Here is a 27966-nt window from a genome sequence, read left to right as displayed (position 1 = left end):
TCGCCAAACCGTTCCAACATGAGGCAAATGTCACTTATAAAACCCTTGTTATTAACAAAATTGCTCAAATGATGCTATTATTTAGGTATGGATTGGGATCGGCCTTAGTTTTCTAGTTGCATCCGTCGTCCTCTGGGTAATATCCCGAATCCAACAAAACATTCATTGCCATCCACTTGCCAGGAAAACGGGATGGTTTCCTTATTTCTGGTTCCTCTTTCGAGCCGTGATCAATCGTAAAAAAAAAATTATTATTATTTAAAAAACCAATTTTATTTATCTATCCATCACGCAATAATAATAGCTAACGAAGTCATCAATTTCACACTGGCAACGCGTCTAATCATCGCCGCCTGGTGCCTGATGGGCATCGTCTTCGTCAATTCCTACACGAGCAGTTTGTTGTCTTATTTGCTGGCCCCCACATTCCTGCCAGTCATCAGCACAGTCCAGGACTTGGCAGACAGCCACATCGTACAGATAACGTCATTGAAACACACTTCCGCCGACTCCGCGTTACTCGTATTATAATAATAAAAATAATTTTTTAAAAAGGAAAAAATGATAGTGTGAGATCAATAATCCGCAGCTGTTTTATCTGGCGATTGGTTTTGACAGGCGGCAACGTCCGGTTCGTTTGCCAAACTTGGCGCAAGTCTCCGAGCTCACCCCGAGAACCTTCTGGAAACGTTGGACAACATTGAAGATATCGTGTTTTATCAGCGGAAAGCTTTCCCTTACGTAACATGACGATCGTTTTACACGTTTTTATTATATAGTTGTCACATAAATCATCATTCGCTATTCATCTGTGTGCACAGCAAGAAACTTCGCTTAAGCAGCGAATTTATGACGACTTCAAAGCAACTCGACAGTGTCGCCTTTCGATCGCCAAGGAACCGCTCTTCCCCGATCAAATTGCATTCGCCCTACCCAAGTCAAGCCCCTTGACGACCGACTACAACTACGAGTACGTTACGCTTGAAGGAATCAAATGAAATCTGATCTTTTAATTTTTTTTTATTGTGCGTGTAAAAAGGCTTATTTGGCTCCGCCAACTCGGATTGTTAAATCATTGGGCCAATTCCTTTTTGCCCAGACCTTATCGGTGCTCAGCTCCGCTGGCTTCACTGCGCCCAACTTCAAATGAAAGGCTGACTCTCAATTATCTGTCGAGCGCTTTCCTCCTTTATGGTGTCGGCGTCGGGGTTTCAATCTTGGCTTTCGTGCTGGAAGTCATTTCCACTTGGTGGAACGCAACTACTCGTGTCAAATCATTTGGGTCACGCCATTCTAGAATTAACGCATAGGTTCACATGCTTATAGGACACAAAACTCGGTCACATTCTTATTTTCCTTGTTCTGTGGATAGAGCTGCTGGGAAACTGTGAAAATCTAGCAGCTATAATTGCTAGCTCATATGTCTGTCTCTGCTTTATAGTCTACGTCTAATAAGCTACTTAACTTTAGGACCAAATATTAGTAATGTATTTGCTATTACTTTAAGAGCTGGGTAATGACAAATAAACGGATCCCAGAATATATTATTTTTTCAATGTTTTCAACCTTTTTATCAATGGTTTACTTTAGATGACAAAAAATGCATAACAAATGTAATAGACTACTCGGGATTAGATATTACTCTTTTCCCAGATGTCCTCCACCAGAAACGGGCATTTCTTTGAAACTGAACACGCACGAATTTGAGGACGTGTGGCCCAATGGATAAGGCGCCTGCCTACGGAGCAGGAGATTCCAGGTTCGATCCCTGGCACGTTCAGTTTTCTTTCTTACACTTATGTTTTTTTATTTCCTTAAAAAATAAAGGATGTCTTCATAACGGCCCAGATAACGTAATAGACACTATTTCGTAGAAACTGAAGTTAAGTTTCAAGTAGGATTTTGACAGGTTAAATAGAAGTTCAAAACAAAATTTATATTTGATGAATGAAATTTAACTGAACCATATTTTTATAACAAATGATATCAATATTAAATCAAAATGATTAAAATAGTTTGTTTTTGTGAGAGAAAATTTTTGAACGTGCCAGGGATCGAACCTGGAATCTCCTGCTCCGTAGGCAGGCGCCTTATCCATTGGGCCACACGTCCTATGGGAGAACGTATTTTTTTTATAAATAATAACTTGTTCTTTTGGTCGTTAAATGTTCCAGTTTTCACAAATTGAAAACATGTGCAGATTCTGTACTATTTCCGTATTTCGAGTATTTTCCGTCCTTCACAACATTGCCCTACATGTGAACAAGAAATCCCAGAAATTTCTCTATTTTAAAACCTTCTGCCGTTTGAATACTGTTTTTAAAAAAGCAATTTAATTTGCGAACTTTGTAAATGGAATCAAATTTTTTACACTTTTCTTCAAATGCAGGCCTACTCCTTATTCACTGAGCGCGATTGAGCGTTAGGTCTAGAATCTATGATAAGGTGTAGTTTTTATTCATAAGGACTACTATTGAAATTCATGCTGTTCAAATGATTACACAAGCTATAATTGTCGACGTGCGGTTTTTTTTTACATAAAGCCGCTACAAGAAAACTCTTTATTTGTTACTTAAACATGTAATACGCATCTAACGTTACTAATTCTAAATCTGCAAAAAATATAATTTAAATGATTAAAATTAAATTTTTTATAGCGATTAAATAACATGGGGGCAGGTGAAACAAAATGAACGTGCCAGGGATCGAACCTGGAATCTCCTGCTCCGTAGGCAGGCGCCTTATCCATTGGGCCACACGTCCTTGGAAATTTCAGCTTTTTTAAACTAGAGGACCCATTTCATAGTATGTGGTGGCTCCTGAAATGGTAAAATTTGAACGTGCCAGGGATCGAACCTGGAATCTCCTGCTCCGTAGGCAGGCGCCTTATCCATTGGGCCACACGTCCTGAAAATCGTCTTTCTTTTCAAAACTTAAATTCCATTTTAAAGTTTATGGTTGCCCTTTAAAACAGGCAAAATCTGAATCTGCCAGGGATCGAACCTGGAATCTCCTGCTCCGTAGGCAGGCGCCTTATCCATTGGGCCACAGATCCACAATAAAATCAAATCATAATAGATTAAATGAAATAATATTAAGATTATCGATTTCTATTGCCATCAGTGCGTACATTTAGTTCTACAGTTGCCCTCCTAGGAACGTATTGGTTACAAACATATTCAATGGATTTCTGAGGTATTACTGTAAACTTATTTGCGATTAAATTAATTTGTGGACTAGTGATATATAGTGATATTTGTAGGATGTGACTAGGGTATTCAATACGCAAAAAAATGGGATCTAATAAATACGCAAATAGCTTTATAAAGTGGTTGATTGATGTGTTGAGTGAAACATGGATATGGATATCGCCATCGTCAATAATTCTTTAAGCTGTTAATCCACGTAGTACTGATTTGATCAAGGGAAACGTGTTGTTTCCACAAACGTTGTTGAAATCGTCACAGTTGAGATCGAAGATCATAACACCACCGAAGTAATTACTCCTAATCCACCTTGCCTACAAGAAAAAAAGCGTTTCATTTTAATAACAGCAAATACTACTTAATTAAGACAACAAATGATTCTAGCTAGTTACCTTTTCTTCTAAACTTTGTTCATCGTCGTATGAGATCCAGGTTCTTTTATGATATGCGAAGGGAACCCTGCTTTCTGCGTCAAACTCTCGGATTCCACCGTTGGCAAGAAATTGGCACACAACTGGATATGAGATCTGCCCACCAACACCTACGGTGCCAGCACCTATTGCAGGGGCGTAGAGGCCATGGAAATTCGGATTGTATAACCTGTAAAGATGAAGCATGTAAATCATTATGGGATTTCGGAGATTTTGAAATAGAACAGATCATTTACTCACTGATATGTTTGGCCGTAAGTCGGCAATCCTATAACGATTTTCTCTCTGGGCATTCCCAGTTGAACCCAATAAAATGAGGTCCAGTTTAAATTGACGGTGCTAAACATGTTCCATTCATCTGAGCGAGGGTAGAGCGGTGAGTTATGACCCGTTAGAGGAAGGTACCATTTGAATGAGTGAAAGTCGTAACCCATCAAGGATACAAAATCAACGTATTTCGCCATTTGAGCCACACGATAGCTTCGATCTATAATTGATTTCGAAGCGGCCACAGCGACTGATATCGTGAGATTATAGACAGGATTCTTGTAAACGTAGTAAAGTTCCTGCAGCAACATTTGAAACATAAATCTCTCTTCGAATGGCCTGTACCAAGCGGGGAATTCCCAATCAACGTCGATTCCATCGAATCCGATTTTCTTCAAATACTTGGCTGAATTCACAGCAAACTCTTCGCGATCTTCAAGTGTTTGAACAACACCGTGGAATCCTAAATCATTACTGGCTCCACCCACAGAGAGCAAGACTTTCAACTCTGGGGCTGTTTTCTTCAATCCAATGACTTCTTTGTAAATGATTTCATCTTTGTCACCTATGGGAGTCAGCAAGCCACCGGAAATTTGTGCAAAACCGATAATGATATGAGTGCAGAGGGATACATCAATGTGGCTAGGACGAAGATCGGGCCATTCATCTGTAGGTACTGTGTAGTAGCACACTCTTCTAAAACTGTGATTAATTTGTTGCTGTTTTCTTGTGACATGGTACTTTTTTGGGCCATGGAGATGTCGATTGTGATGTCTTGTTGCTCTACTGTAAACTTCTTGGCGATAAAGTCGATTCGTTATTCCTGGAAGAAATAGTGTAGCGTTCTCCAAGTTCCATTGGTGTACAGGAGGCCCTGAAAGGCTTGTTAGCTTTGTTGAAGAAGTGAAGCCTAAAAACGTCAAGCTTAACTTGGACATAAATCCGTAAATAACGAAAAGAGTACACAGCACAATAGCCGTGCTGAGCAATTTTGAGATCATTGTTATCGTCATTTTAAACTGTATACTAATAGAAAATAAAATGAACCCAAATCACATCACCATTAGCGAAAACTATTTTCTTTAATCACTTAATCAGTTGTCAATATTATTCCATTTCCCACTCCCCCTCTGATTATCTGTCAAAATAGGACGTTGCCAAAATTTCGCTATTTTGAGACGACGCTGCAATGAAAATGAAAATATATCCGATATTGTCATATTGATTCAGAAGTACAGCTACTCATTAAACATTTTCAAAAAACTAACATTTATAAATTTAGAATGAAATAATGAAAGAGTCTTCAATAATTATGCTTTTATTTTAAGTAGGCTGTTAAGGCTACAGGTGGAAAGGCCTCAGGTGAACTTGCGCCAGGTGGCAGCAGTATCGGTGCATTCAAAGAACAAGTTTTGGGAGTGGCGTCTAAATTTCTGTGTTATTTTGATCGATTTTAATTTGGTTTTTTAACATTTGTTTTTGATAATGATTTGGACGAGAATAGCGGCCGTATTGGTTGCCAATTTTTTTATCATCGGTAAGATTATTAATACATATTTTCTTGGTATTTTGTCAGCCAACATCTGGACGTCCTGTCATCGATAACATTTCATTTCTTCCTTAGTTACTGGACAACGATTCCCTACCATTTCATACATCTCTCAGGAGAAAGTAATTGACATTGGTGGATCCATTGAATTAGAATGCTCAGTGCAATACGTCAGAGATTTCCCTGTTTTGTGGATTAAAATAGACAATGTTGACCCCTCCAGGACCATCCCACTTTCCACTGGCTCTAACCTTATTGTTAAAGACAGCAGGTTCAGCTTGCGCTATGACCAAGCCAGCTCCACATACACCCTACAGGTACAAATAATTGTAAAACTGTTGGTCCAAAATATTAATTCACAATGTTGTTTTCAGATCAAGGACATCCAAGAAAACGATGCTGGTAAATACCAGTGTCAAGTCCTGTTGACGGTGACAGAGAAAATCTCTGCAGATGTTGCAGTCTCTGTCCGTATCCCACCCATCATTTTTGACAATTCCACAAGATCTGTGGTAGTCAGCGAGGGAGAAGGTGTCAAACTAGAATGCTATGCTGGTGGATATCCAGCACCAACGGTTAGTTGACTCAATTGTTTCATCCCAGTCATTATTTGATCAATAACTCTCATCCAGGTATCTTGGCGTCGTGAAAACTATGCCGTGCTACCCACGGGAGGTTCCCAGTACCGCGGTAACATTTTAACAATCCCAAGTGTCAGCAAAAACGACCGTGGCACATACTACTGCGTTGCCGAAAACGGCGTGGGTAAAGGCAAGCGTCGAAATATCGCAGTCGAGGTCGAGTTTTCACCTGTGATCACAGTACCTAGGTATGTAAAATTCAATTGATCCTATAGTACCTTTGCGTGTTGACATTCAATGGCATGTTTGAAACTCTAGACCCCGACTGGGACAAGCCTTACAGTACGATATGGATCTCGAGTGCCATGTCATTGCTTATCCACCACCGGCAATCACTTGGTGGAAGGACGAAGTGCAGCTATCGAATAACCAACATTACGCGTAAGAAACCCCTACTCGGTCGGATTGATTGATTTTTATAGTTGAATGATGATGATAAGATTGCGTGTCTTGTACATTCAACCCAGAATTTGTCATTATAGACCATTTTTTAAATTGTTTTTTTTTTTTGTCCTATGTAATTTAGCATTTCACACTTTGCCACTGCTGACGAATTTACCGACACAACGTTGCGTATCCTCACGGCCGAGAAGCGCCAGTACGGCAGGTATTATTGCCGTGCCGCCAATAAGTTGGGCACCGACCAGGCCTCCGTCGAGCTCTTTGGTATGCAATCATCCTTTTTTCTAGGACACTATGTCTCAATATTATTTATTATTTAGCATTTGCCTGACGTTTTTTGTTTGCTTTTTTTCCCCAAAGAAACGGTCATTCCCATTTGCCCGCCTGCATGTGGTCAGAACCTGTTCTCCGTTAGCGTTGCCGCCTCTCTCGGCGGAGTCGACATCATCCTGCCCGTCCTTTTAATTGTCTGCATGTTCCGTCGCATCTTCTACTAAAAACACAAAAAAGAAAAGGAGAAACGACGACAACTACTGGTAAATTTATTGACATTCTAACGGAAATGTGTTGATTTCTATTTCCGGCGGGCTGCGATACGCTTTCTTGAGCACATCATGACTACTCCGACCGGATCCCGTCTCAGATCAATATGTACACTTACTACGGGGAGTAGTGATGGGGTGGAAGGAGCGTGCGATGTATTTTTATGATACAACGGGAAACACCAGAGAGTGGGGGGGAGTTGTGTAATAAATCAACCGCTCCATTGAACTTCACCGGGGAAACAGACCGTGAATCTAAACTTGGCCACTTTTTCGTTATTACTCTTCTTGTTATTCCGCCTTTTATTTCTCCCCCTTTTTTTTAAAATCTAATCGAAGTTAACGTGAACATTTTGTTGTTGCAGAGACGGAGATTGGTTTTCGAAGATATCCGGTCCAACTTCATTGGGCGTCAGAGAGCAGCAACCGAGCAACATCCTTCGATACTTTTCTCAGCATTTGTAGCACAAACAGCTATTCTTATCTCGTGCGAATCTCTTTCTCGTTCTTTTTCTCATGTCTGAATTGATCGTCAACGCACTGCAACTCAATCCCTCCATTTAATTTTTTAGTTTTAATCGACAAGACAAACAAAAATGTTAAACGTTCCATGTTGTGAGACGCTGCTTGCAGTAAAAGAGTATGTAAAAATATGTACCTCTCGGGACAATAGCAAACAACATCAGGTACGTATATAGTATAGGGTGTTTGCACACACACACATTCCATCACTTGTTGACGCTGGTTTATTCTACCGTGTGTGTTTGTAACTGTGCAGGGATTGTCTGTTATTTTTTTATTTCGATCTTATTTTTCATTTCTTTTTTTTAAGCATTAGTGCCACAACAATCCTTTGAACAAATAAAAATGTACCATAGTTTTTTTTTCTTTAATGAATTATTTTGTGTGATAAGAAAGAATTTTTTTGTCTTTTAATAAATTTGGATTACTGCGATCAGGTAATGGACCAGGTGCGATTGATGAAAGACATTATATGTTAATCGACTTATTTTCTGCTTTTCGTTATCATTTCTGGATCATGCAACGCAGCAATCAAAGTTAAAATTCGTCATCTTTTTTTAAAAAATTCGATTTAGCTGAATAAATAAATAATTAATGCACTCACTATAAGTTGAAAAAAAAAAAATTCTCATTGAGTATTCAACATAACTTTGATGGTGATTAGTTAACACCATTAGTTTATAAGTCTAAAAGGCTAGGGAGCGCCCAGCGCCGCCGTCTTCTTTTTTGTCCGTCGTAAATCGACTCATAACTGACGAAAATGTACGATCGATACTTAAATGCAACTATAAAATTAAATTCATATAGCACACTTAACTAATACAATAGTTTTTATAACTTGTAATGGTGGCTTGATGTTCGTATGTGTTTGCTAGGAAGGACTTCATATTTAAATGTTGGAATTCTTATGTACAGCAAGGGAATGTGTGCAAAACTAGAAACGTATTCGTATGTAGATCTACAGAATTAAACGGGCAAAAGAATTGTAATTCCCTTAAGATGAAACATACTAAACTGCAGATAAAATATTTTTTAAAAAGGCGATAATTCAAGTAAACGGCGTAACAACTGAATATCGATACTAAGGAAAGTAATCGATTCTGAAACCGGATATTTCTGGTAAAAAAGGCAGTCATGTTGCGTCCCCGTTTGGAAGTATGCGTGTGGACTAAAGAGTAACGATGGATGAGCAAAAAACGGTATGTTAACAAATAATAAAATTTAGTAAACATTGCAATTTTTAATTGATTTGAAAAGATACACAAGAGAGTCGAAAAATATCCTTCAGAAACATCCCTTTTAAGTTTCAACATAATAGTAAAATTACGGTTTCAGCAACTGTTTTCGATGTGAAAAATCGTTGCCGAAACCGACAGGCTCCGCACCTCTAGAGCAGTGAAAAACACGGATGGTTAAAAGTGTTCTCAAGTCAAAACCAACACACTATTAAATTAACTTTATACATTAATGAAATCTTAGAAAACATTTCTTAAAATCCATCTTAGACCTATCCATAATCCACCTCTGCTGGTTGGCCGACTAGCAACTTTTCCATCTGAACTTTAACTAAACTAAAGGGAAATTTTTGGACAACGACCGTAGCGCCCACACACCAACTTGCAGGCTGTTTTTTTACAACGATAAATGACAACGCTGGCCCCACAAAGTTTTGGTGGGAACAGCTACAGTAGCTGAGTAGACTAGCAGACGAAACGACATACACATTTTTAGGTCTGAAATTGCGAAAAAGTGTCTTGATATCCAAGAAAATTTTGCCAATTACAGCTAGCTCTATTTAGTTGTAAAATGTTTTATCTTGGATTCTTAGCAATTTCGTTCTTTTGTGGTTTAGGTGAGTTATTATCCAACTATAGCTAACTGTATACTATTATATGCTGAGTTCAGCTCCTAAAAGCTGCGTTCAGACTAGACTACAGCGGTCCTTGATAGCTTATGCGTATCGTATGGGTCTATAAGCAACAGTTTCTTCCCAACGGAAAGCCAGTCGCCTTCCATTCTTTATATGTAACATGTACAACACTCAAAATGGCTGTAGTCTGAACAATGCTTAATATGTTTTGTGACATTATTCACTTTCATCATCATTTCTTGTCTTTTCAGTTTTCAGTGAGGAACCTATTATCTTTGGAAATTCTACTAAGGATGTCGTTGTTTTTGAAGGGCAAAACTACACGCTGAGATGCTATGCCGGTGGAAATCCTCCACCAATGGTAGTTTGATTAAATCTTGCTTACTTTTTATTTGATTACTTTACTCATTATTTAATCTTGTTTTTCATTCAGGTGTCATGGGTTTTACACGGCAATGAACCTAATGCTATTCCAGTTGCAAAAAGTTCTGTATATGAAAATTTCTTAACTATATCAAATGCTACACCATACAATTGTGGCACATACAACTGTATGGCTCAAAATGGAGTTGGTAAAGTCCACCAAGAAATAGTGTTCTTGGTTAACTCTCCTCCAAGATCATGTATTCAAAGGTGAGTTCAAAAATTAACTGTAATTGATTATTTTCCTCAATGTTTATTCGAAATCATAGAAAAATATGGACACAAGCCTTAAGCTTTAGCATTGATCTGGAATGTTCTTTCCAAGCATTCCCCTTGCCAGAATCATATTATTGGTCGAAGAATGGAATTCAGCTGTCAAATAATTCACAATACGAGTAAGAAAACTAGTTATTTCTCTTTTGTCTCATTGATTGTATTATTAGTCGATTATGTGTGTTATTGATGGATTTTTTCTTAATCTATTCCAGAATTCAGAATTTTTCTTCAGGACACAATCTTTTTCACACCAAGCTTCGTTTAAAGAATATTGAAAAAAATCATTTTGGAGACTATGTTTGCCATGTAATGAATCAGCTTGGAACTGCTGAATCTTCTGTCACATTGACTGGTATGTATAGTCCCTTTAAGGAAATCTAATATCTACCCATTTTAACATTTTTGACATCTGAATGAAAATGTTATGGATTTTTTCATATGCAGAAGTGAAAGATCCAGTATGTCCACCTGCATGTTCACCTGCTACTACGCTTCCACCCAATGCGAGCGCTGCATCCATCAAGCTCAGCATTTTTTATTGTATTATGTTCTTACCACTGACGCATGTCTGGCACAATTTGAATAGTAACTAAAGAGTTCTACTTCGTCACATCCCAGGGAGCTAAACCAAACAAAAGTAAATAGGTTAATTTAATTTTGTAATATTCACGCAAATTGGGGATTCTCGCTATTTTTTATGGTGCCATACTGCTCGCTGCCATTTCTTGTAATTGTAGGTAGCCCCACGTGAATATTTGTAGACCAAAGCTTAGACCAAATACCTAGACCCAGTACTAAGACCCAATACTTTGACCAACATCACATCGAGCAGTATTTCAAAAGAAACAAATTTGGAACATAACGCGTTCCCCTTCCCTTTTGATGCACATTGATGCCTTAGATTGTTGCTCATCCATATAATATCTTATGTGGAAAAGATGTGAATTCCTTCGATATTCTATACTGATATCGATTCTTTCGTTTGACATGATTCTATCAATTGATTGTCCCTTTTATTTTTGATGTCTCATGACGATTCAAAGTTTTTGAGAATCATTTTTTTTTTATTTCTCTACATTGACTTCAATCATTTGTATTTTTAAGATATTCAATACAGCAATCTCTTGATTTATTGAAGTCTGAGTCGTACATTATTTATCAAAAATTTACGATTCTTGAAAATTTAACACTTTGTTTATTTAAGCATTAATGAACCTTCCACCAAAAAGGGGACAAATGGAAACCAAATTATGCGAATAACCAAAACACCAACGGAAGACAATACAGAGGGAAATACGAATATACCAGGCTAACAACAAATTGGGCCACGCGAAGGATGTCATTTTTGGTATGAATAGCGTTGCAGGACAAAACTACAACGAGACGACATTTTAGTATCATCTTTTTATGTGCATAACTGCATATATTTATAAAAATCTTCCTGTAGTATCAAATCAAGCTCAGTGCGGCGGACAACAGAGCGGTGGATGGATAGTCCAGCGTCCATCGTATTGGTTGTGTTAATTGATGGATGCATTGATTCATGCTTTTTCACACTGTAACACCAATGCTTTCAGACTTCTTAACACGCTGTGTAAACCTAAGTGGTTTCCCGGTAATTCGTTAAAATACATGATTTGTTTCCATGTTGAAATAAAATGATTTCAATTAAGTGTAATGTTTGATGGTCAATTTTTGATTGCAGATGAATTCCTTTTTTTTTTGTGAATAATATATCCCAGTCTTGAAGGGAATTAGATCGACCTTGCCTCATTGAAATTCAGCAGCAGCGTCTACTTATTGGGTTCTATCTTGAGAATCCGGCACGCAACTCCACAGGGATGGAGCGGGGGGATTCTGGCTGACGACCTGTCGACCGACTTACTACTACGGGGGTGGTGTTGTTCAGGTGTAATGTGAAAATATTACTTACTCCAAAACTCTCCTAGTAAACAGGGGGGGGGGGGAGAAAAGAAGACAACATACCTGGCAAACCGGAACGAAAACTACTTTTTCCCTCTCTCTATTCCTAGTCAGAATGGGGAGGATCATAGAAAAAATAAGAATTATGAGTAGTAATAATTCTCTCAAGCTTTTCTAGAAAATAAAAAACAGTATAATTTCCATGGAAAATCATCCGACTGGAACGGTAAGATATCACACACCGCCGCCGTCCGTCCGTCCGTCCGTGAGCGTGTGTGTGTGTGTGAAAGGGGTCGCTTCTTGTTGAAGTGAGGATTTCAATGCAATCAATTCCCCCCTCCATTTTCTCTCATTTCAAACAAGTTTTTCTTCTTCTTTCTCGTTTATTCTTTTCTAATTTTCCCTTTATTATTTTCTCCCCTACTGTACACGAATTTTTTGGATAGTTTTGGGACACGGTCCGCCCCACATTAAATGGAATAAACCGAGCGTGATTATGATGAGCTACCTAATAAATATGCGTAACAACCACCTTGTGTGTGTGTGTCACACGCAATCGACGTGTCGTTTTATTCGCCCCTCTATAATGATCAAATACCGAAACCCAGAATAAAATTACAATTTTGTTGCATCCGTTATTTTTTCTCAATTTGTCCAACGAGTTCCAATTAAGGAAATTGACAAAGTAGAATAATAGAACCAGTCCGTTTTCATTCTGAAATGCTGAATGGGGGATAGTACTATCATCCCTTTTTCTCTTTATAGCTACTAGAGGAAAGACTACTTAGCGATGCAGACGGAAGTCTAGCCATCAGTATCGAGTGTCACACACGAGTCATGGAAAAATACAAAAATGGCTGGAACCACTGGCGCACTGGTGGTGCAAAATAGTCGGCGCGGGGTCTCAGAGTGTCGGGGGGCCTTTTTCAGGCATCCGATTTCAAACCAAAAAAAAGAAGTACACAACTATCATGTCTATCCGTCAAAATTTATTCTGTGTAAACAGAGTTGCGGCTTTGTCACCTTTTGTTTTCTTCCCAAAAAGTTCTTTTTTTTCTGTTTAGTCTCACCCCTCCAGGAAAGTCAAATATTAGCGGGACCCGCCAATTGGTTAAAAACACATATATAGTATCTGGTGTTTCCTCGTGGCAAATATCTTGGGCAAACTGATAAGAAATTCAATGGCCCGAGTAAATACGAAAAAAATTCTTTTTTTCTTTCCTCCTCCGCAAACAGCTGATAATCTTCTCTGCTTAACGTTTTCCCGTTAAGATAGCACACCTCGTTAACCCACATTTCCGTACCGCGAAAATGTACTTTTAATTGCATTTAAAAAAACTATCTGTTTTTTGGAACGCCAAAGAATCACCTGTTTGCAGGGAATAATAACTATAATAATAAAAAGATGGTACCGAAAAAAGAATAAATGTATAAACATGAGAGATGAGAAAGAAGTCAATGAGTCATGAGGTATGTGGCCGCTACTTGTTGACATCACCGGCGTCGTGTGTAATACATTTCCGGTCTAGGCATTTTCCCTTTTCCACATCGTGGAATCCAATTGTTGCACGTACAGAAAAAAAAGATAAAAGATAACTGAATAATATTATTGGGTTAATTGAATGGTTTTCTATTTCGTGTTGTTGTTTCGATTTCTAGACGACAGTTTTGGGTGGAGGTAATCCACACGACTTTGAAAAGAGATTTACTTTTTAATTTTACTTTTTCTTTTAAAAAACACGTGGTCAATAAAGTTGAAAAAAGAAACCCCGAGAAAAATTGTGGCGTCCGTAGATATTTACCTGTACGGCAATGGCCGCCATTACATTCTTCAGGGGATTAACAATTGAATCTACGCGTTTCGATGAAAGAGGGGGGATTGCAAGGCTACCGTTGATTCTTCCAACAGAGAGGGGGGAATCTTTTTCGCCATTTTATTCTTCGACTATGCCACCACCACCTACCCAAGAGAATTCCTGTTTTCAACCGAATGTGTATTCCTCGAGGGAGAATAGTTTTTCCAGACGACATTTTACGAAGGTTACAAGGTAGAAATAGAGATTTAAGAAATAAGATGGTTGATTGTTTTTTGTGGGGTCTAAAAAAACACGAGTTTTAGGTGTGTAGGTGATGGCGGTTGGTCAATTTTTCAAAAAAAGGTAGGAAGAAGGAAAAATGAGACTGGATAGTGGCGCCTCTAGCGGTGGCTGTCGCGCGCCATGGCCCCGCCTGGCAGCCGTTGGTTTCCCCCCCAGTCACCACCCACCCGAACCCAAGCCACCCCACCTCCGTTCTTCCAAGCTGCTGGAAAAGAAGTCGAAACGCTTCAGTCGAGGACGCCGAGTCGAGTTGGAAAGTAGTGTTTGACTTTGCAGTCTATTATTTTTGGAAAAAAACATTTTTTCTTTTCTTCTCCTCTCCAACGTCTACATATATTTTTTCGAAAGAAGAAACGCCTTTAGGCTCCAGCCAATTCCAAATTCATAAAAAGAAGAAGATTTTTTTCGACTGGAAAAAAGCCTTGAGGACAAGAGAAGAAAAAAGGAGAACGAGTTTTTGTTATCTTGAACCAAGAGGAATTCGAGTTGGAGAAGAATAAAGTTCTTTTCTATTGTAGCAACGCACACACACAGTCGGTTGGCCAAAGTAGTGTGTGTTTTAAACTTTGGTTTTGGAGGAAAATTGTGTTGGGCGCGGGATATCAACTCTTGTGCTGCTGCTGGAAGAAGGTCTCTGGTGTGCGAAAAGTTTTTGTTTCTTCGTCCCACCCAAAGAACAAAGAAAAATGACGCGATTGAGTTTCATCGGCCTCTTCCTATTGATCGGTAAGAAACATTTTTCATTTCTTTTTGGGATTGTTGCCTTGACCCTAAAAATGCCATCCCAAAATGATGGGGGGGAAAAGTTTTTACTTTTTGTGGCGCCATTTTTGCACATTCATGTCCGAAAAAAGAAGAATGATTACTGGTGCACACACACAACATATTTCCAGGGCGAGGCTTTATATATATATCTGTCGGTTTTTCATTTTTTATCGAAATAAAAAAAAAAGAAGTTCAGGGGCCTGTGAGTTTGGCGGTTACGGTTAAGGGACCACCACCAGCGTGTTACACACACAACGAAGCGTTGGCTCCAGGGCAAAATGGCTCCTATAATGTAGAAAACTTCTTCCTTCCTCTATCCCTGTATACATTTGATCCTTTTTTTCAGATGGCGTATCATTCCGTTCTGTGTGTAAGCTTCAATCAGAGTCAATCTAGTCCAATTCTCCTTTAAAAGATAGAGGCATAGAAAACCGGGGGGGGGGGAAATGGGTAACTCCCGAGCTGTGCGCACTTTATACATCTTACACACACATCGTGAAGGTTCAATTGAAAAAATAAAAAGGGGGCACACACACAGGAACTGGATGAGATAGAGAGAGACGCTGTGTGCACCACTCGGCGGATGTCGTATTGTTCCCTTTTCCCACCAATTACCTCAAACCCCCCTAGACAGCATAAAATAAAACGACTTTTTTTCTCTGCCCAACATCCTCTTCTTCCAGCTCGGAATCAGACAAGACAGAAATGAGAAAAAGTAATTAAGGTGAACTTCAATCTTTTTTAAAAAAAGTCCCCCCTTTTTAGTCTTCCGGAAAGAAAAAAACAAGATGGAGTCTTTTTAAATATAGAGGAGGAGCTTTTTTTAGATTTGGTTGGGGGCTGCTACTCAGGTACAGGTGGTCGCAGGTGGTAGATACACACACACAAGAAGAAGAAGAGGGGTCAAAAACTTTTTCATCCATCACCCAAACGGAAGTGGCGGATTTGAACCGTTTCTTTCAAGAACTTGCATTTCAAATAATAATATCTGAGCCAAATACAGTTTCGAAGGGTGGATTATATACATGTCCCTCCGCCTCCTGTTATGTTTCGTTTTCCTGTTCACAAGAGAGAGATAACAAAAAAAAGCTCTTGAGCGAGAGATTTCCGGTCAATTGTCTTCTTCTTCTTTTCTATTTGACTCTATTATTATTATTATTATTTAGATCGACGGAATCGAAAGAATTCCCGTTTGTATTTTGGATCCCGTGTGGAATTTGAGATGGGCAGATTTCTTTTTTCATTCGCCAGCACGCGCTTCATCATATATAAATAGCTAAATCTCTCTCGTTTCATCTCTGATGTACTTTGCTCTCTATTTACTCACTGGCTATTCGACCCTTCTTTTTTTCAACACACACACCCACACACGGTGCTGGTTTGTTTGTTTGTTTGGATTCGTAAAGGATATAGATCGGATAGATTCTAGTGTCCGGAGAAACAGCGTGGGAAACTAAGAAGGGCAATCGGATTTTTATTTTTTCAAACATGTTTTTCAACCCCTTTTCTTTTCACTCTCGTCCGGCCGGAATAATTCAACAACCACACGAAAGTAGTAGAAAGAGGGAACCAAAAAACCTTGGGTGAATTATTGATTACGTTCGTTTTTTTTATTGTTTTTTTTTGGGTTTGGAAAAAAAGACCATGGCGGTCGTTTCCTTTTGTTTCGGGTATATAAAAATTCCACGGAGAAGTAAAATAAGGGTATGGGGGGAGATCAAGGAACGAAAACTTTCGTGTGCCGGTTGTTGTGTAGTTGGCAGACGTTGCGTGATTAGCCTCAACATACTTAATTTTTGTTGTTTTGACTCTCGGTGAAAGGTCTCCGAGTCTCTCTCTTCTCGGTCCTGTTTGGGTGAAAGCAGCGGCCTCTATCATCGTTTCTTTTGATTTTATTTGATTTGTTTCTTTTTGATGGATTAAGAAAAACTGGTTGTGGCAGTTCACGTTCAGATTTTGATTTCTTTCTGTCTCTCTCCCCCTCAAGTCGACTTTAATCGTATCGCTTTAACTGTTGAACCAAACAACTCAAATGGGATCAAAAAGTAGCCCGTGCCCAAATGTGAACTCGATTAAACCGGAATTGGAATCATCAAACCAGCTCTTTTATAATTGAAAAGTATATGGGTACGCTCGAGTACACGTAGGGGAAAAGGTTAACGTATTAGAAAGGAGGTGCTGAATATCTTCCAATTTAAAAACCCCCCAAAATAAAAAAAGTTGAGCCGAGAAAAATGGAAGAAGAAACTTTTTTTCTTTCTTTGCATCAACAGCCCGGAACCGAAACTCTTTGAAGCGTGTAGCTCTCCTCCACCTTTTTATTTTTCCATCCAGTTTTCTTCTTATTTCTTATTTCTTTATGGCGTTTTTTTACTTCTAGTTTTCTACTGCAGTCTGCGGTTTTTAGCGAACACACTCACTGCTATTGGTCAAACCGAACGGCAGGTGTACCTTGTGTGTGTGTACGTCATTGTCGTGAGCGCTGGGCAAACACTCTTGAAGTAAAAATGAAATTTTTTTTTTCTATACACACGACCTAAAGTTCGTTCAACCGCCAGTTTTGGGCCTTTTATTCTTTGACTGGTGACGTGGAGTCCATCTTCTTCTTTCAAGTTTTGATTTGAAGATTTAAAATGGGATTTGACAAACAGGATCCCTCCTAATTTTGTCTCTCTTGTCACATTGTGAATGCGAATCATGTCTTGCACGACCGGTGGAAAAAAAAGTTGCAACGTCGCCTGGTTTTCTTCTTTCTTTTGTTTTCCCTTTTCATTTTCTCCCTTGTTGTTTGTTCACAGTTTTTTGGGTGTGTTCCTCTGTGAGGTCCCTCGCCTTTTTTCCTCCTTTCTGGACACGCACGTAATTTTCCCAGTTTTCCAGACGAAGGGAATTTGACACTTGAAGCTAAATGTGGGGGAGTTGGGGTGGGCTGGTGTGGCCTGTAAGAGAAAACGTCACATGTCGAAAGTCAGAAGACACGCACCAAATAACAGCGCGCCGAAGAGTAAAAGAAGAAGAAGAAGAGAGTGAAACATTTCGGTCGTCCGAGGAAAAAAAAAATTATTTTAAAATCGACACCAAACGTCTCGATTTCAAATGGCGGTGTCGCCTTACTTCTTTCTTTTTCCATCGACTCGAGTTACGCGATTCCACTTGAAATCTCTTGAGCGGGGCATTTCGTCTTTAATTTCTAGACTGGAAAAAAATGACAAGAACCGCAGGGGATATTATTTAACAGGTTAGACTCAAGGGAAAGAGAGAGAAAACCTGTTGTCTCCTTATCCGTTTGGTTAATAAATTTCTTTTGACTAAATTTGGCAATGTCGCGCAGAGCCAATCGTTTAGAATGGGTTGAAATAAACGCCGCTATGCGCATGCAAATGACCTGCTGGTGAAAAAAAAAGAGCCCGAAATGATGATGATGATGATGTGGAGAATCAACAATTCTCGTCGTCTAACGGAACATACACTCACGTAAACGGGAATGAGAGAGAAAGAGGAAATCTCTGTGATGGGAGGGAAAAGCGACGCTTTGCCAATGGGGAGGAGGTGGTGGTGGGGTGGTGAGGAGGAGATGCTATATAACTGTGCATGTATACGCTAGCACACAGACAAAAGGGTGGGACGACGGCAGCTGCCCCGGTTGCCCGTAGCAACAAGAGCGAGTCTATCGATTTTTCGCCCCCCTTCCATCCGTCGTCGGATGGAAGAGAGAGAGGATCGGATCCCCTAGTTTTCCAAGGAAAAGGGCGAATGGAAAAAAAGAATATCCTGATGAAAAAAGGGAAGTGGAGTAGGAGTAGTAGGGTGTGTGTAGGGGGGACTTGGGGATAGATCCCGTGGATTGGCGATGATGGACTTTTTAGCGGCACAAATACACATCCACAGCAGCATATGGCGCATACATTTTGAAAGCGACGACGACGCCATTTGCATCCGGAGCGGATTCTCTCTCTCGAAATATCAATTTCTCTCGACGATTGATTTGTTTCAATTCTTATTGTTTAGTACTAGAGTTTTTGTGTCTTTTTCAGTTTCTTTCTCTTTGGGTGGAAACTTGTTTTTTTTTCGTTTGTTCCAGCACTCTGAGGAATAGAAGAGCAAAGTGACCGTTGGAAGCCCTCGGGGTAGATCACAGGTAGATGGTGTTCAAGGTGTTTGGTTGGGGAGTTCGTCGAGTGTGGTGCGTGTGCACTCGATGTTCTTCTTCTTCGGTTCTCTTTTCTATTTCAAACCGTGCCCTCGAGCCAAACGAACCGCGCCATTCGCTTTTCTTCTTCCTTATGATTTTTTGGTTAAAATCTTATTTTTCATTCGGAATTAATTCTTCTTCTTCCCCCCTCTCCTTAGATTTATCAAAAAAGTTTCGGGTTATGTGTATATTATCTATTACATGTTTTAATGCCCAGAGGGTGAATAAAAGAGAAGGGGGGTGGGGTCGTCCCTGAGAACACACAGACAAAAGAAGAAGAAGAAGAAGAAAAACTTTTTCTTTCTTTTCTGAACGAAAAAAGGTTGTTGTACTCTCTTAGACTTCTATTTGGTCGGCCACCACCACCAGCAGCTACTGATCATTTTTTCCCACAGTCCCCCCCACCACCACCACCTCCACGGTATATATCCGAGTCTCTTGGTTGTATTATATCTCCGATGCCGGTGTGATTCACGATCGAGGAGCCAAGCGAAAGAGAGGCTTGGCCTCCCTCTTCTTTTTCCCATGTACTTATTTCCTTTTCTTTCCCGTCTTTCTTGTCGATTATTATTATTATACCTTTCTCTTTTATGACGGGCGTCTGTTCAGGTTCTCTGTGTGTGTGTGTGGGTGTTGTCGGGTGTGTCATTGGTTGCCTCCATCAACCTCAACCAGAAGGGGCAATTGTGACTTTGTTGCTTTTCTTGAGCGCTAGATGGCGCCAGCTGTCGGGCCTAATCGCCCTATGCATCGATAATAATTTCTTCTTTTTTCCGGTTTTGACAGGTGTCGCGATTTGCCAGGTGACGATCGAGCCGCAGAACATCGTCGTCCGACAGGATCAAGTGACGAGGCTCATGTGCAAGACACGCACGCCCATCAAGAGCTGCTTGTGGGAGATTAACGGAGATCTTTACAATTTGGCCGAGGGCAGCCCTTACGAGCCGTTGGGAGTCCTCGAAGACGGAGAATGCGGCATTCAGGTCAGTCGGCCGAACACCAATTTTTATCATCTTGAATTTCTTAAGAAAGAAAAATGGATAAAACGGTAAAAATAAATTTGTGTCTATTTGCAATAGGCCAGAATTACGGATATGGAAAACGGAGTGTGGGCATGCCGAGTGTTCCTCAGCGGAACGAGCAGATCGCCAGCCGAACGGGCCAGCACCAACGTCACCGTTTTGGGTTAGTTATTTATTCTATTTATTTATTTTTTATTTATTTTTACGAGTTCATCCAGTATGCGGTTTTGTTTTATTTTTGCCTGGTCAAAATTTTATTTTAATTTTTTTTTTTTTTTATTTTTGCAGCTTTGCCGCAGATTTCCCTGAGGCCCAGAGACGATCCCATCACTGTCATCGCCGGCGAGAACGCTCAAATCGATTGCATGGTGGCCGACGCCCGTCCCGCTCCTGCCATCACTTGGGTGTTGGGTACACAAAAAACCATTTTCTTTCTTTTTTTTTACTTTTTTGTTTCATCCCTTTTCCCTTCAGGATTCCTGGAATAATCATTTGATAAAAAATGACACACATTTTCCTTGATTGTCGTTCGCTCTATCCCCCAAAAAAAACAATTTTTCCCGTCAAATAGCTGTAGATAGAACCTAATCAAAAAATACCAACGGAAACTAAATGGGGTTAATGATTGCCCAGTGAAATCCTGTCCAGTATTTACTGCGTCCCACTAGATCGAAAGAAGAAAAAAAAAGACTGTGGCTGGTTAACGAACCGGTTGATTTCCTCGAATTCTATTATCAAAGGGGGTAAAAAGGAGAGGGGGATTACTCGTGCATGACAATCTATAAAAATACTTTTTCAATTTAATCGAATTTTTTCTCACAGCTATAAAAGGACACCGTTATGTGTTTGAATTCACCTCGTGATCTCATTCTCCTTTTCAACTTCTGTGCTGATGATTTCTTTCTTTTCGTTGTTGTTGTTGTTGCTGTTGTTGTGTTTGACGTTAATCCCCCAATTCCGCTGGACTTCCAGGTGATCGCGATTTGGACTTCACCAATACCCAGACGGTTATGGAACCGAGACCGGCTAGCGGAGACTCCAAGGTGAGTATCACCAGCAAATTGAACTACGCCTTCCAGGCCGTCGACCACGGCAAGTTACTCCGTTGCGTCACCAATGGCCCGTGGCTGTCGATGGACGATCCTCGCGAGACTTTTGCCCAATTGAACGTCATCTGTGAGTTTGTCTTTTTCTTTTTTGTTCCAGTTGACGACATCTTCTCATTTCTGGGTCGAGCTAACTGTTTCCCAAATCTGATTTTTTTGTTTTTTTAAACCATTTTACAGTTCCTCCTCAACCCAAAGGTGAGATGACTCTCTACGATTTCGTGCTCGGCCAGCCAGGTGACATCACCGTCAACTTTACCGCCAACCCCCGCCCGTCCAGCGTCGCCTGGAAGCTCGACAGTGAGACCGAGTTGGCTGTTGAACCCTTTACCGGTCGTTCCAGCGATCCTCGTGTCGAAGTCTTTGAGCTCAAGAGCCTGGTATAAACATTTGATTTTCAATACGAATTTAATTATTAGAAATTGAATTTTTCTGTTTTTTTATTTCATTCCAGAACGCCACATCCTTCGAGGCCCGTCTGCGGATCAAGACTTTGGGCGAGGCGGACGCGCGTCGCATTTTCCGTCTGATTGTGGAGTCGTCGATGATGAACGGCGAGGCCATCTCACAAGAGTACACGGTGCGCCTGTCAACATCACCAGCACCGGCGCAATGTAACCCGAATCAAATTGAGAACTGTTCGAATCAAGCCAACCAACGGACCGTTGATTCTCGTTCTGATTTAGCCGGCGGAGTCAGTGGCGCCGGAGTTGCTGCCATTGTTATCGTCATCGTGGCCATCCTAGTCGTCACGGCCGTCGTCCTCTACGCCCGCAACACCGGCCGGTGGTGCTTCGCTGGTTAGTCAAATCATTTCATTCATTTCTTATTTTTATTTTTAAGACTTTAATTTTTGGTCGTGCGGTATTTTATTTTTATTTTACCAAAAAAATTTTCTATTCTTTTAGCTCTATTATTATGATTATTATGATTACGATTCTTCTTTACACTTGTCTCTTCTTTCTCTATTGTTCGTTTTTCTCTTCTCTTTCTCTTCCTAATTAGTTAAACCAACAGTCAACACCGACTGCTAGTGTTTCTTTTCTCTCAAATAGTTTCGTCGTAGTTAGAGTCTGGCCATCAACATCTCCTTTCTCTCTCTCTGTCAGATGTAGAAGATCTCTCAATTCTTATTCCAAACCGCCCTTCTCTCCACCCTCTTTCGTCAACCTCCCACACCTCCCCCCTCCGACAAAATTACAAACAAAACAATATTTTCTTCTTTATTTTAAATTATTATTATTAGCTTTAAATATTTTTCTCAATTTTTTTCCTCGACCGGATTAAGTGACACGAAATCCATTTTTATGCCAAGCAGAGAGAGAAAAAAAATTGAGGATTTTTTTCCTTACAAAAAAAAACAAAATCTGGTTTGAAGCAACTACCTTTTTTTTTAAATTACTGACATTACATTTTTATTTCATTTTTATTATTTTTTTTTCTCATAAAATGGCTTAGGGATTTAATATTTTTCATTAACTCACCCAATATCAAACATGCTAAAGAGGCTTTCAATTTAATGTAAAAAAGTTTTTAATTTTTAAAAAACATTTCAAAAAATTAAAAAAAAATCTGTTACTTTTTCCACTATCAGCTTTCTCTTAAAGTTTTTATTTTTTCGCTTTCGTTGTTTTAAAAAAAAGTTGAATTAACGCTATATCGAATAACAGTAAACAAAAAAGGGATTTTCATGTGTTGCTGCTGTTTTTTCTTAACTCGATTAACAATTTTTTATTATATTGTATTTATAGTGTTTTTGTTGCCAATCAAAACCAGCGCTAAATCCGCGTTTTTTTTCTCTCTTTTTTTTTTTTTGTTTTTTTGTTTTTTCATTTTTTTTTATTATTTCGAAAAATCTCCTCTCCACCCACACCCACCCTGATTACCCCCCCACCTCATTGTCGATTGTTTTTTTTGTTGATTGAATTTGATTTTTTTTTCTTTCCCGCAACACAAAACAATTTTGTGTGTCCCCCCTTAAACCACATTTTATTTTCGCGTGGTTTCCCTCCATTTGGATCATTTTTTTTTTGTTCCGTGCGTTCATCAATTTCATCATGGAATCCGTTAATCATCCTCCTGTTGTTGTGTGTCGCACGAAATTTGATTTTTAAAAAAATCATCCGATGTGTTTCTTTTCATTCATCGCACGTCATCCACCCGATGTGTCTGCGTGTGTGTCTTGTGTGTTGTTGTTTTGTTGTTGCCCCCCGCCCCCTTTTTGGTCCGTCCATCACATCCCCCACCCACCACCACCACCCCCTGCCCTGCCCCCGTGTTGTGCGTGAATGCCTCCTTAGGTGGACGTCGGACCGTAGGCGAGGGCGAGTCACAGGCGCGCATCGACGAGGAGAACCCCGGCGAGATCGTCAAGGAGAAGGAAGGCAAAGAAGGGCCGCTCAAGGGAAGCAACGAGAACCTGAACCTCCAGCTGGCCGGGCCCGACGGGGCCGAAAACGGCAACGGACAACTCCCGGCCTCGTCGCCCATCAAAGAGTCTCAACAGCAGACCAACGGTGGCACCACGCCCGATGGCAAAGATACCGCCGTCTGAGAGCTCCACACACACACAGAGAGAAAATTAAACTAAAAAAAAACAAAACTAATTCTAGAAAAGAACACAAGAAATTCCATAGAAAATTTGAAGACCAAAAAAAAATATTTGACACTCGAACAAGAGAACGAAAAAATATCACAGAACACGCAAACATAAAAATGTGGGGGAGAGAGAGAGAAAGAAAATAATTAGTAGTATCGCTCATTTATTTTTCAATGTTTTTTAACTCTCGATTTGATTTTCTCTCTCGAATCAACGTAAAGGGGAAATTTCGATCGCTGACAAATTCTCAAAATATTTCAAAACAATTTTCGACATTTCACAAAAATTTCAAAATTTCATCTCTTTAATTTTTTACTTTGGGCTACGCTTCCAAGTATTGACCAAAAAGTCTCGTCAGACGAGATTTTTGTTTTTATTTTAGAATTCTTTTTTTTTTTTTTCGGGGTTGGTTTTCACGTTCATTCGTTCGTTCGTTCATTTTTCATTTTTACGGATTGAATCATCTTCCATTTTTTAGCGGATTCCATTTTCTCATCTATCCCCTTCCTCCGGAAATTTAAAAACTAAAAGAATATCCAAACTGTGTTACATATTCAAAAAAGAAAAGACGAGAGAGAAAAGAGAAAAAAAAATGTTTGTTACGTCGCTGCTCTGCGTATGTGTACTCTGTATGTATGCCCCCCCGTGTGCTGCTGCCGCTGCTGCTGTGTATAATTTGGCGCGTTAAGTTTTTTCGCCGGAAGGGGTCGGACGTCGTTAGCCGATTTTTTCTTTCTTGTAATCTGATCAACTTTTTCTCCCGTTTGGTTTTTTATATTGCGAAACGAGAGAAAAAGAAAAACAAAACGATTCCGCCCCTTTTTATTTTTTTTATTATCGCTCCATATTCTTCTTTAAGTCTCTCTCTCTCTATTGGTAGTTTAGTAGGAGTAGTAGTTCTTAAGTAGTCTATAAATCATTCTCTATTTTTTATTTTTATTTTTACTGAGTCAAGGTCTCTCTTTCTCCATTTATTTTTTCGTTTCGATTTTCTCCAAAAAGGTTTATTCTTTCTCTCTTTAAATTGAGTGAGGTTTAACCGTAAAATATTCCATTCCATTCTCTCAGCTTTTTATTTTGTTATTCAAAACACTGACCTCCCCCAGAACAGTTTTCTGTGGGTTTGTAAGATTTTTTTCAAAGTAATTCAAACATGAACCAACATCACACAACAGATTCCATTTTTTATTATGATGACATTTTTTGGGCTTTGTCCATTTTTTTTCCCCCAACGGGTTTATTGCCCAATCCCGTCCTTTATGAGAAATTGAAAGACAGAGAACAAAAAGAAAAATCATTATTTGAGAGAAACGAGAACAAAAGGAAAATTCCTTCCCACACAGACACATTTCCAGAATCAAGAGACAAAAGTTTTACAAAGAAGAGATTAATCCGATCGATGTAGTGTTTGTAATTCCCTCCCCTCCATCCCCCTCCCCTCGTTTCTTAGGTGTCTATATTTAAGTGGTTATGTATAAGCTTGTGTGATGTGAGTGTTGCCCCCTCATCCCCCCCTCATCCATTTCTCTTTTGTGTTTGATATCCGATTCGTGTAATTTTTTTTATTTTTCATTTCTCATCTTTTGGCCTCTTCCCATTCAAAAAATACAAACCAAAAAAGACAAAAAAAAAGACAAAAAATGAGAGATTCGTTGTGTCACTTGACATTCACTTCCTTCGACGCGGGGAATAAGGAACAACAACAAAAAAACGACACACAAATCACAAAAGAAACACACGCTCGAAAAAAAAAAACATAAAAATTTCGTCGGTTCACGATTGTCGCCTTTAGTTCGCCATCACGTCTAATATCTTTTTTTTTGTTTCTTTTTTTTTCTCTCCGCAGGAAGCCACTCTGTTGGCGTCAGCACCAAAGAAAGGTAAAAAACCCAAAAATAGAAATATGCAAATTAAATTGTAATATGATGTAACCAAAATTCTTTGATTTTTATTTTTAAATTCAAGTGCGGATGAGGAAGCTGGAGAAGTTGGACCCAACGAGGACGACGAGGACAATGCCGGCGACAACCAGCAGGGAACGACCGGTGAGGTCAAAGTGGAAACGAGTCACAGACAGAGTCTCACCCGCCGGATCTCCAATCTCTACGGGTCGCTGATCAGCAAAGCCGCTCCCAAGAAATCGGATCGCTCGGGGTCTTCCGGCGCTTCGGCCGGAATTGGTAACGCGGCCGCCGATGTCGATGCCAAGGTGAGTGAAGGAAAACAAAACCCTCAAAAGAATGGGGACAGGGACGTCATCATCCGTCAAATTTTGATTTTGATTTTATTTTTTATTTATTTATTCGTCACCTCTAGGAAGGAGCGATCGTGTACGCCGAATTGGATTTGAAATCACCGCCGGCCGAGGGAGGCGCCATCACCGACTCTGCGGCCGTTCGGATGATCAAGGACGAGACGACCGAATACGCCGAAATTCTGCCCGTTAAAGGCAACAACGCCGTCACTCCGACTGAATAAAAATCCGAAAGGTTGACGCTTTTTTCTACCACCATATCCAAAACAAAAAATAAACTATGAATAAAGTGAAGAAGAAAACAAAAAATGCAATTTAAATAAAAAAGAAAAAACATCACCAACTTTTTTTTTTACATCATCAAAAGAAGAAGAAAATTGACCTCAGCACAAGTTTATTTTGTGCGTCACAAATTATTTGACACAAATGGCAACTTTTTTTAAATCATCATTTTATTTCAATGTGCATTTTTCCGTGTTTTATTATTTTTCAATGGCCGAACAATATTTGTTTTTCTTCAAAAACTGCCCTTCGAACATTCATGACAGCTTTCTTCCGGTTTTATTTAAAAAATAAATAAATGACAAAAAAAATTTTTAAGGAATTGCGTGTATGTGTGTATGAGTGTATTTTTGAAATTATTTTTCGCTTGTAAAATTTTTCTCTTTCATTTGTTGTACAAAAACAAAAATCGTGGAAAAAAATCACGGCGAAACATTTTCGAAAACAATAATTATTTCCCGTCTTCCTTTCTTTATATCATTTCTCTCCAATTTTTTAATTTGCAAATTGTTGCATTTTCCATCCTGTGTCACGCGCAACTCTAAAACTTCACAAACAAACAAAAAATGTTTTTTGAGCCTCCCCCCCTCGTTGATGATCTTTTTATATTTCTGAATGTCATTTTATTTCGATGTCGAAATTTATTTCATTTTATTCTCTTTGAAATTCCTTTTGAATTGACCGGGAACAAGAACCATCAACAACAAAAAAACAAATGTGTGTTGTGTATCATTGTGTGTGTTACGTGTGTCAATTTTTTCCTTCCTATCCGACAACAAACAAATTAAAATAAATATACAAGAAGAATTAAACCTAAAGAAAGAAATGTTTTAATTTAATTTAAAAAAAGGGGCGATCGCCATTTATAGGTTTGACGGTCGACTCTTTTATTCTATAGGGGGGAGAGAATTATTTATTAGTTTTGGGCGATAGCTGAAGAAATCTTGAATTACGATCCTCAAGGGCTGGGCAAAGGATAGCCTCTAACTTTGTCGGGACGAAACACACACGCCAAATGGGCGGTTTTATTTCAGTTTTTCGGGGCGGTCCGTGTCGGCTAATTTTTGCGCAATTTCTCGAGCCCCTCTTTTTCTTTTCTTTTCTACGGTTAAACGTGACGGACTTGATATTCTTTACGAGATGTTTTTTTGTGTGTACATCAAAAGAAGGTGGAGGACCCGATGATTCACCTCCCGGCGCTTAAAGGAGAGAGAGAGTCGCCCGTAAATTTCCATCAATATAATAAAAACACACGGGCCATTTTCTATGGGGCAACTAAGCCCCGCGTTTTCTATGTCTTTTTCTTTTTTTTTGTTCTAATCTGAATGAGAAAAAGAAGAGGCTCTTATTCGCCTCCATTCTCCGACACGTTTTGCCCATTTTCTGTTTTTTTATTTTTTTCAAAAATCGCGCCACCAGAGTTTTTTTCTTTGATTATCTCAAATAGTTCCATTATGTTAGTCCATTCCGGACAGTGGAAAATAAGAGGCCGACCGAGATAATGAATTTGTCTATCTACTGTGCCTTTGTGGGGGGTTCTCGACGTCTAATAATTCATCGCAATCAAATAGAAAAAAATGTACATATAACTTTAA

The 27966-nt window shown here is 39.4% G+C and overlaps 5 protein-coding genes, 1 long non-coding RNA gene and 5 other non-coding genes across 19 annotated transcripts; 6 read left to right on the top strand and 5 right to left on the bottom strand.

Moving 5' to 3' along the window:
* The first annotated feature begins 91 nt into the window (after nt 1-91).
* LOC124206092 lies at nt 92-1503 on the top strand. The gene is made up of 5 exons (XM_046603739.1): nt 92-236; nt 305-522; nt 619-741; nt 822-970; nt 1040-1503. The coding sequence occupies exons 2-5, from the start codon at nt 364-366 to the stop codon at nt 1308-1310; spliced, it is 702 nt and encodes a 233-aa protein (XP_046459695.1). The 5' UTR covers nt 92-236; nt 305-363; the 3' UTR covers nt 1311-1503.
* Nucleotides 1504-1707: 204 nt separating this feature from the next.
* On the top strand, nt 1708-1780 carry Trnar-acg. Its single transcript has one exon. It is a non-coding gene; the product is annotated as a tRNA-Arg (tRNA).
* Nucleotides 1781-2039: 259 nt separating this feature from the next.
* Nucleotides 2040-2112, bottom strand: Trnar-acg. Its single transcript has one exon. It is a non-coding gene; the product is annotated as a tRNA-Arg (tRNA).
* Nucleotides 2113-2690: 578 nt separating this feature from the next.
* Trnar-acg lies at nt 2691-2763 on the bottom strand. The gene has a single exon. It is a non-coding gene; the product is annotated as a tRNA-Arg (tRNA).
* A 72-nt stretch (nt 2764-2835) lies between these two features.
* On the bottom strand, nt 2836-2908 carry Trnar-acg. Its single transcript has one exon. It is a non-coding gene; the product is annotated as a tRNA-Arg (tRNA).
* A 74-nt stretch (nt 2909-2982) lies between these two features.
* On the bottom strand, nt 2983-3055 carry Trnar-acg. Its single transcript has one exon. It is a non-coding gene; the product is annotated as a tRNA-Arg (tRNA).
* Nucleotides 3056-3094: 39 nt separating this feature from the next.
* LOC124206028 (chitinase-3-like protein 2) lies at nt 3095-5044 on the bottom strand. Its single transcript, XM_046603644.1, has 3 exons — nt 3878-5044; nt 3599-3806; nt 3095-3520 (listed from the first exon to the last, which is right to left on the bottom strand). The coding sequence occupies exons 1-3, from the start codon at nt 4915-4917 to the stop codon at nt 3389-3391; spliced, it is 1380 nt and encodes a 459-aa protein (XP_046459600.1). The 5' UTR covers nt 4918-5044; the 3' UTR covers nt 3095-3388.
* A 236-nt stretch (nt 5045-5280) lies between these two features.
* LOC124204409 (lachesin-like) lies at nt 5281-7918 on the top strand. Of its 3 annotated transcripts, XR_006878873.1 has the most exons (8): nt 5281-5441; nt 5529-5770; nt 5828-6028; nt 6086-6282; nt 6353-6475; nt 6621-6760; nt 7404-7645; nt 7684-7918. XR_006878873.1 is itself a non-coding variant. In XM_046601474.1 (7 exons), the coding sequence occupies exons 1-7, from the start codon at nt 5390-5392 to the stop codon at nt 7565-7567; spliced, it is 1119 nt and encodes a 372-aa protein (XP_046457430.1). In that variant the 5' UTR covers nt 5281-5389; the 3' UTR covers nt 7568-7918. The 3 variants fall into 3 exon arrangements, 2 of the variants coding, with proteins under 2 accessions (XP_046457430.1, XP_046457435.1); XM_046601474.1 differs by having other exon boundaries at nt 7404-7918; XM_046601479.1 differs by lacking the exons at nt 7404-7645; nt 7684-7918 and adding an exon at nt 6857-6996.
* Nucleotides 7919-8181: 263 nt separating this feature from the next.
* Nucleotides 8182-11266, top strand: LOC124204432 (lachesin-like). 2 transcript variants are annotated; one of them, XM_046601488.1, is made up of 6 exons: nt 8182-9412; nt 9682-9791; nt 9864-10063; nt 10123-10248; nt 10342-10481; nt 10574-11266. In XM_046601488.1, exons 1-6 carry the CDS (start codon nt 9367-9369, stop codon nt 10720-10722), a joined length of 771 nt encoding a protein of 256 aa, XP_046457444.1. In that variant the 5' UTR covers nt 8182-9366; the 3' UTR covers nt 10723-11266. The 2 variants fall into 2 exon arrangements, with proteins under 2 accessions (XP_046457444.1, XP_046457452.1); XM_046601496.1 differs by having other exon boundaries at nt 8660-8759.
* A 41-nt stretch (nt 11267-11307) lies between these two features.
* Nucleotides 11308-12089, top strand: LOC124204406. Its single transcript, XR_006878866.1, has 2 exons — nt 11308-11477; nt 11577-12089. It is a non-coding gene; the product is annotated as an uncharacterized LOC124204406 (long non-coding RNA).
* A 2216-nt stretch (nt 12090-14305) lies between these two features.
* LOC124188814 (fasciclin-3-like) lies at nt 14306-26397 on the top strand. 6 transcript variants are annotated; one of them, XM_046581689.1, is made up of 11 exons: nt 14311-14877; nt 19895-20091; nt 20188-20293; nt 20419-20541; nt 21103-21306; nt 21417-21616; nt 21691-21850; nt 21923-22036; nt 25682-25715; nt 25801-26044; nt 26152-26397. In XM_046581689.1, exons 1-11 carry the CDS (start codon nt 14838-14840, stop codon nt 26311-26313), a joined length of 1584 nt encoding a protein of 527 aa, XP_046437645.1. In that variant the 5' UTR covers nt 14311-14837; the 3' UTR covers nt 26314-26397. The 6 variants fall into 6 exon arrangements, with proteins under 6 accessions (XP_046437648.1, XP_046437646.1, XP_046437645.1 ...); XM_046581688.1 differs by having other exon boundaries at nt 14350-14877; nt 21691-22036; XM_046581692.1 differs by lacking the exons at nt 25682-25715; nt 25801-26044; nt 26152-26397 and adding an exon at nt 23537-25009 and having other exon boundaries at nt 14306-14877.
* Nucleotides 26398-27966: the final 1569 nt, after the last annotated feature.

Source organism: Daphnia pulex, chromosome 2 (genome assembly GCF_021134715.1).
Source record: "Daphnia pulex isolate KAP4 chromosome 2, ASM2113471v1".
Classification (NCBI taxonomy): Eukaryota; Metazoa; Arthropoda; class Branchiopoda; order Diplostraca; family Daphniidae; genus Daphnia; species Daphnia pulex.
This window is presented reverse-complemented; position numbering and strand designations above follow the sequence as displayed.

Excerpts from the sequence above, each read along its gene's own strand:
- LOC124204432 (XM_046601488.1), top strand. The coding sequence starts at position 9,367 with ATGTTTTATCTTGGATTCTTAGCAATTTCGTTCTTTTGTGGTTTAG. Across the intron at positions 9,413-9,681 it reads TTCGTTCTTTTGTGGTTTAG|TTTTCAGTGAGGAACCTATT; the intron begins GTGAGTTATTAT and ends TTGTCTTTTCAG. Across the intron at positions 9,792-9,863 it reads GTGGAAATCCTCCACCAATG|GTGTCATGGGTTTTACACGG; the intron begins GTAGTTTGATTA and ends TTTTTCATTCAG.
- LOC124204409 (XM_046601474.1), top strand. The coding sequence starts at position 5,390 with ATGATTTGGACGAGAATAGCGGCCGTATTGGTTGCCAATTTTTTTATC. Across the intron at positions 6,283-6,352 it reads CCTGTGATCACAGTACCTAG|ACCCCGACTGGGACAAGCCT; the intron begins GTATGTAAAATT and ends TTGAAACTCTAG. Across the intron at positions 6,761-7,403 it reads GGCCTCCGTCGAGCTCTTTG|AGACGGAGATTGGTTTTCGA; the intron begins GTATGCAATCAT and ends TTGTTGTTGCAG.
- LOC124206028 (XM_046603644.1), bottom strand. The coding sequence starts at position 4,917 with ATGACGATAACAATGATCTCAAAATTGCTCAGCACGGCTATTGTGCTG. Across the intron at positions 3,807-3,877 it reads ACTTACGGCCAAACATATCA|GTTATACAATCCGAATTTCC; the intron begins GTGAGTAAATGA and ends TCATCTTTACAG. Across the intron at positions 3,521-3,598 it reads AACAAAGTTTAGAAGAAAAG|GCAAGGTGGATTAGGAGTAA; the intron begins GTAACTAGCTAG and ends TTTTTCTTGTAG.
- LOC124206092 (XM_046603739.1), top strand. The coding sequence starts at position 364 with ATGGGCATCGTCTTCGTCAATTCCTACACGAGCAGTTTGTTGTCTTAT. Across the intron at positions 523-618 it reads CCGCCGACTCCGCGTTACTC|GCGGCAACGTCCGGTTCGTT; the intron begins GTATTATAATAA and ends TGGTTTTGACAG. Across the intron at positions 742-821 it reads AGCGGAAAGCTTTCCCTTAC|CAAGAAACTTCGCTTAAGCA; the intron begins GTAACATGACGA and ends CTGTGTGCACAG.
- LOC124188814 (XM_046581688.1), top strand. The coding sequence starts at position 14,838 with ATGACGCGATTGAGTTTCATCGGCCTCTTCCTATTGATCG. Across the intron at positions 20,092-20,187 it reads ACGGAGAATGCGGCATTCAG|GCCAGAATTACGGATATGGA; the intron begins GTCAGTCGGCCG and ends TATTTGCAATAG. Across the intron at positions 26,045-26,151 it reads CCGCCGATGTCGATGCCAAG|GAAGGAGCGATCGTGTACGC; the intron begins GTGAGTGAAGGA and ends CGTCACCTCTAG.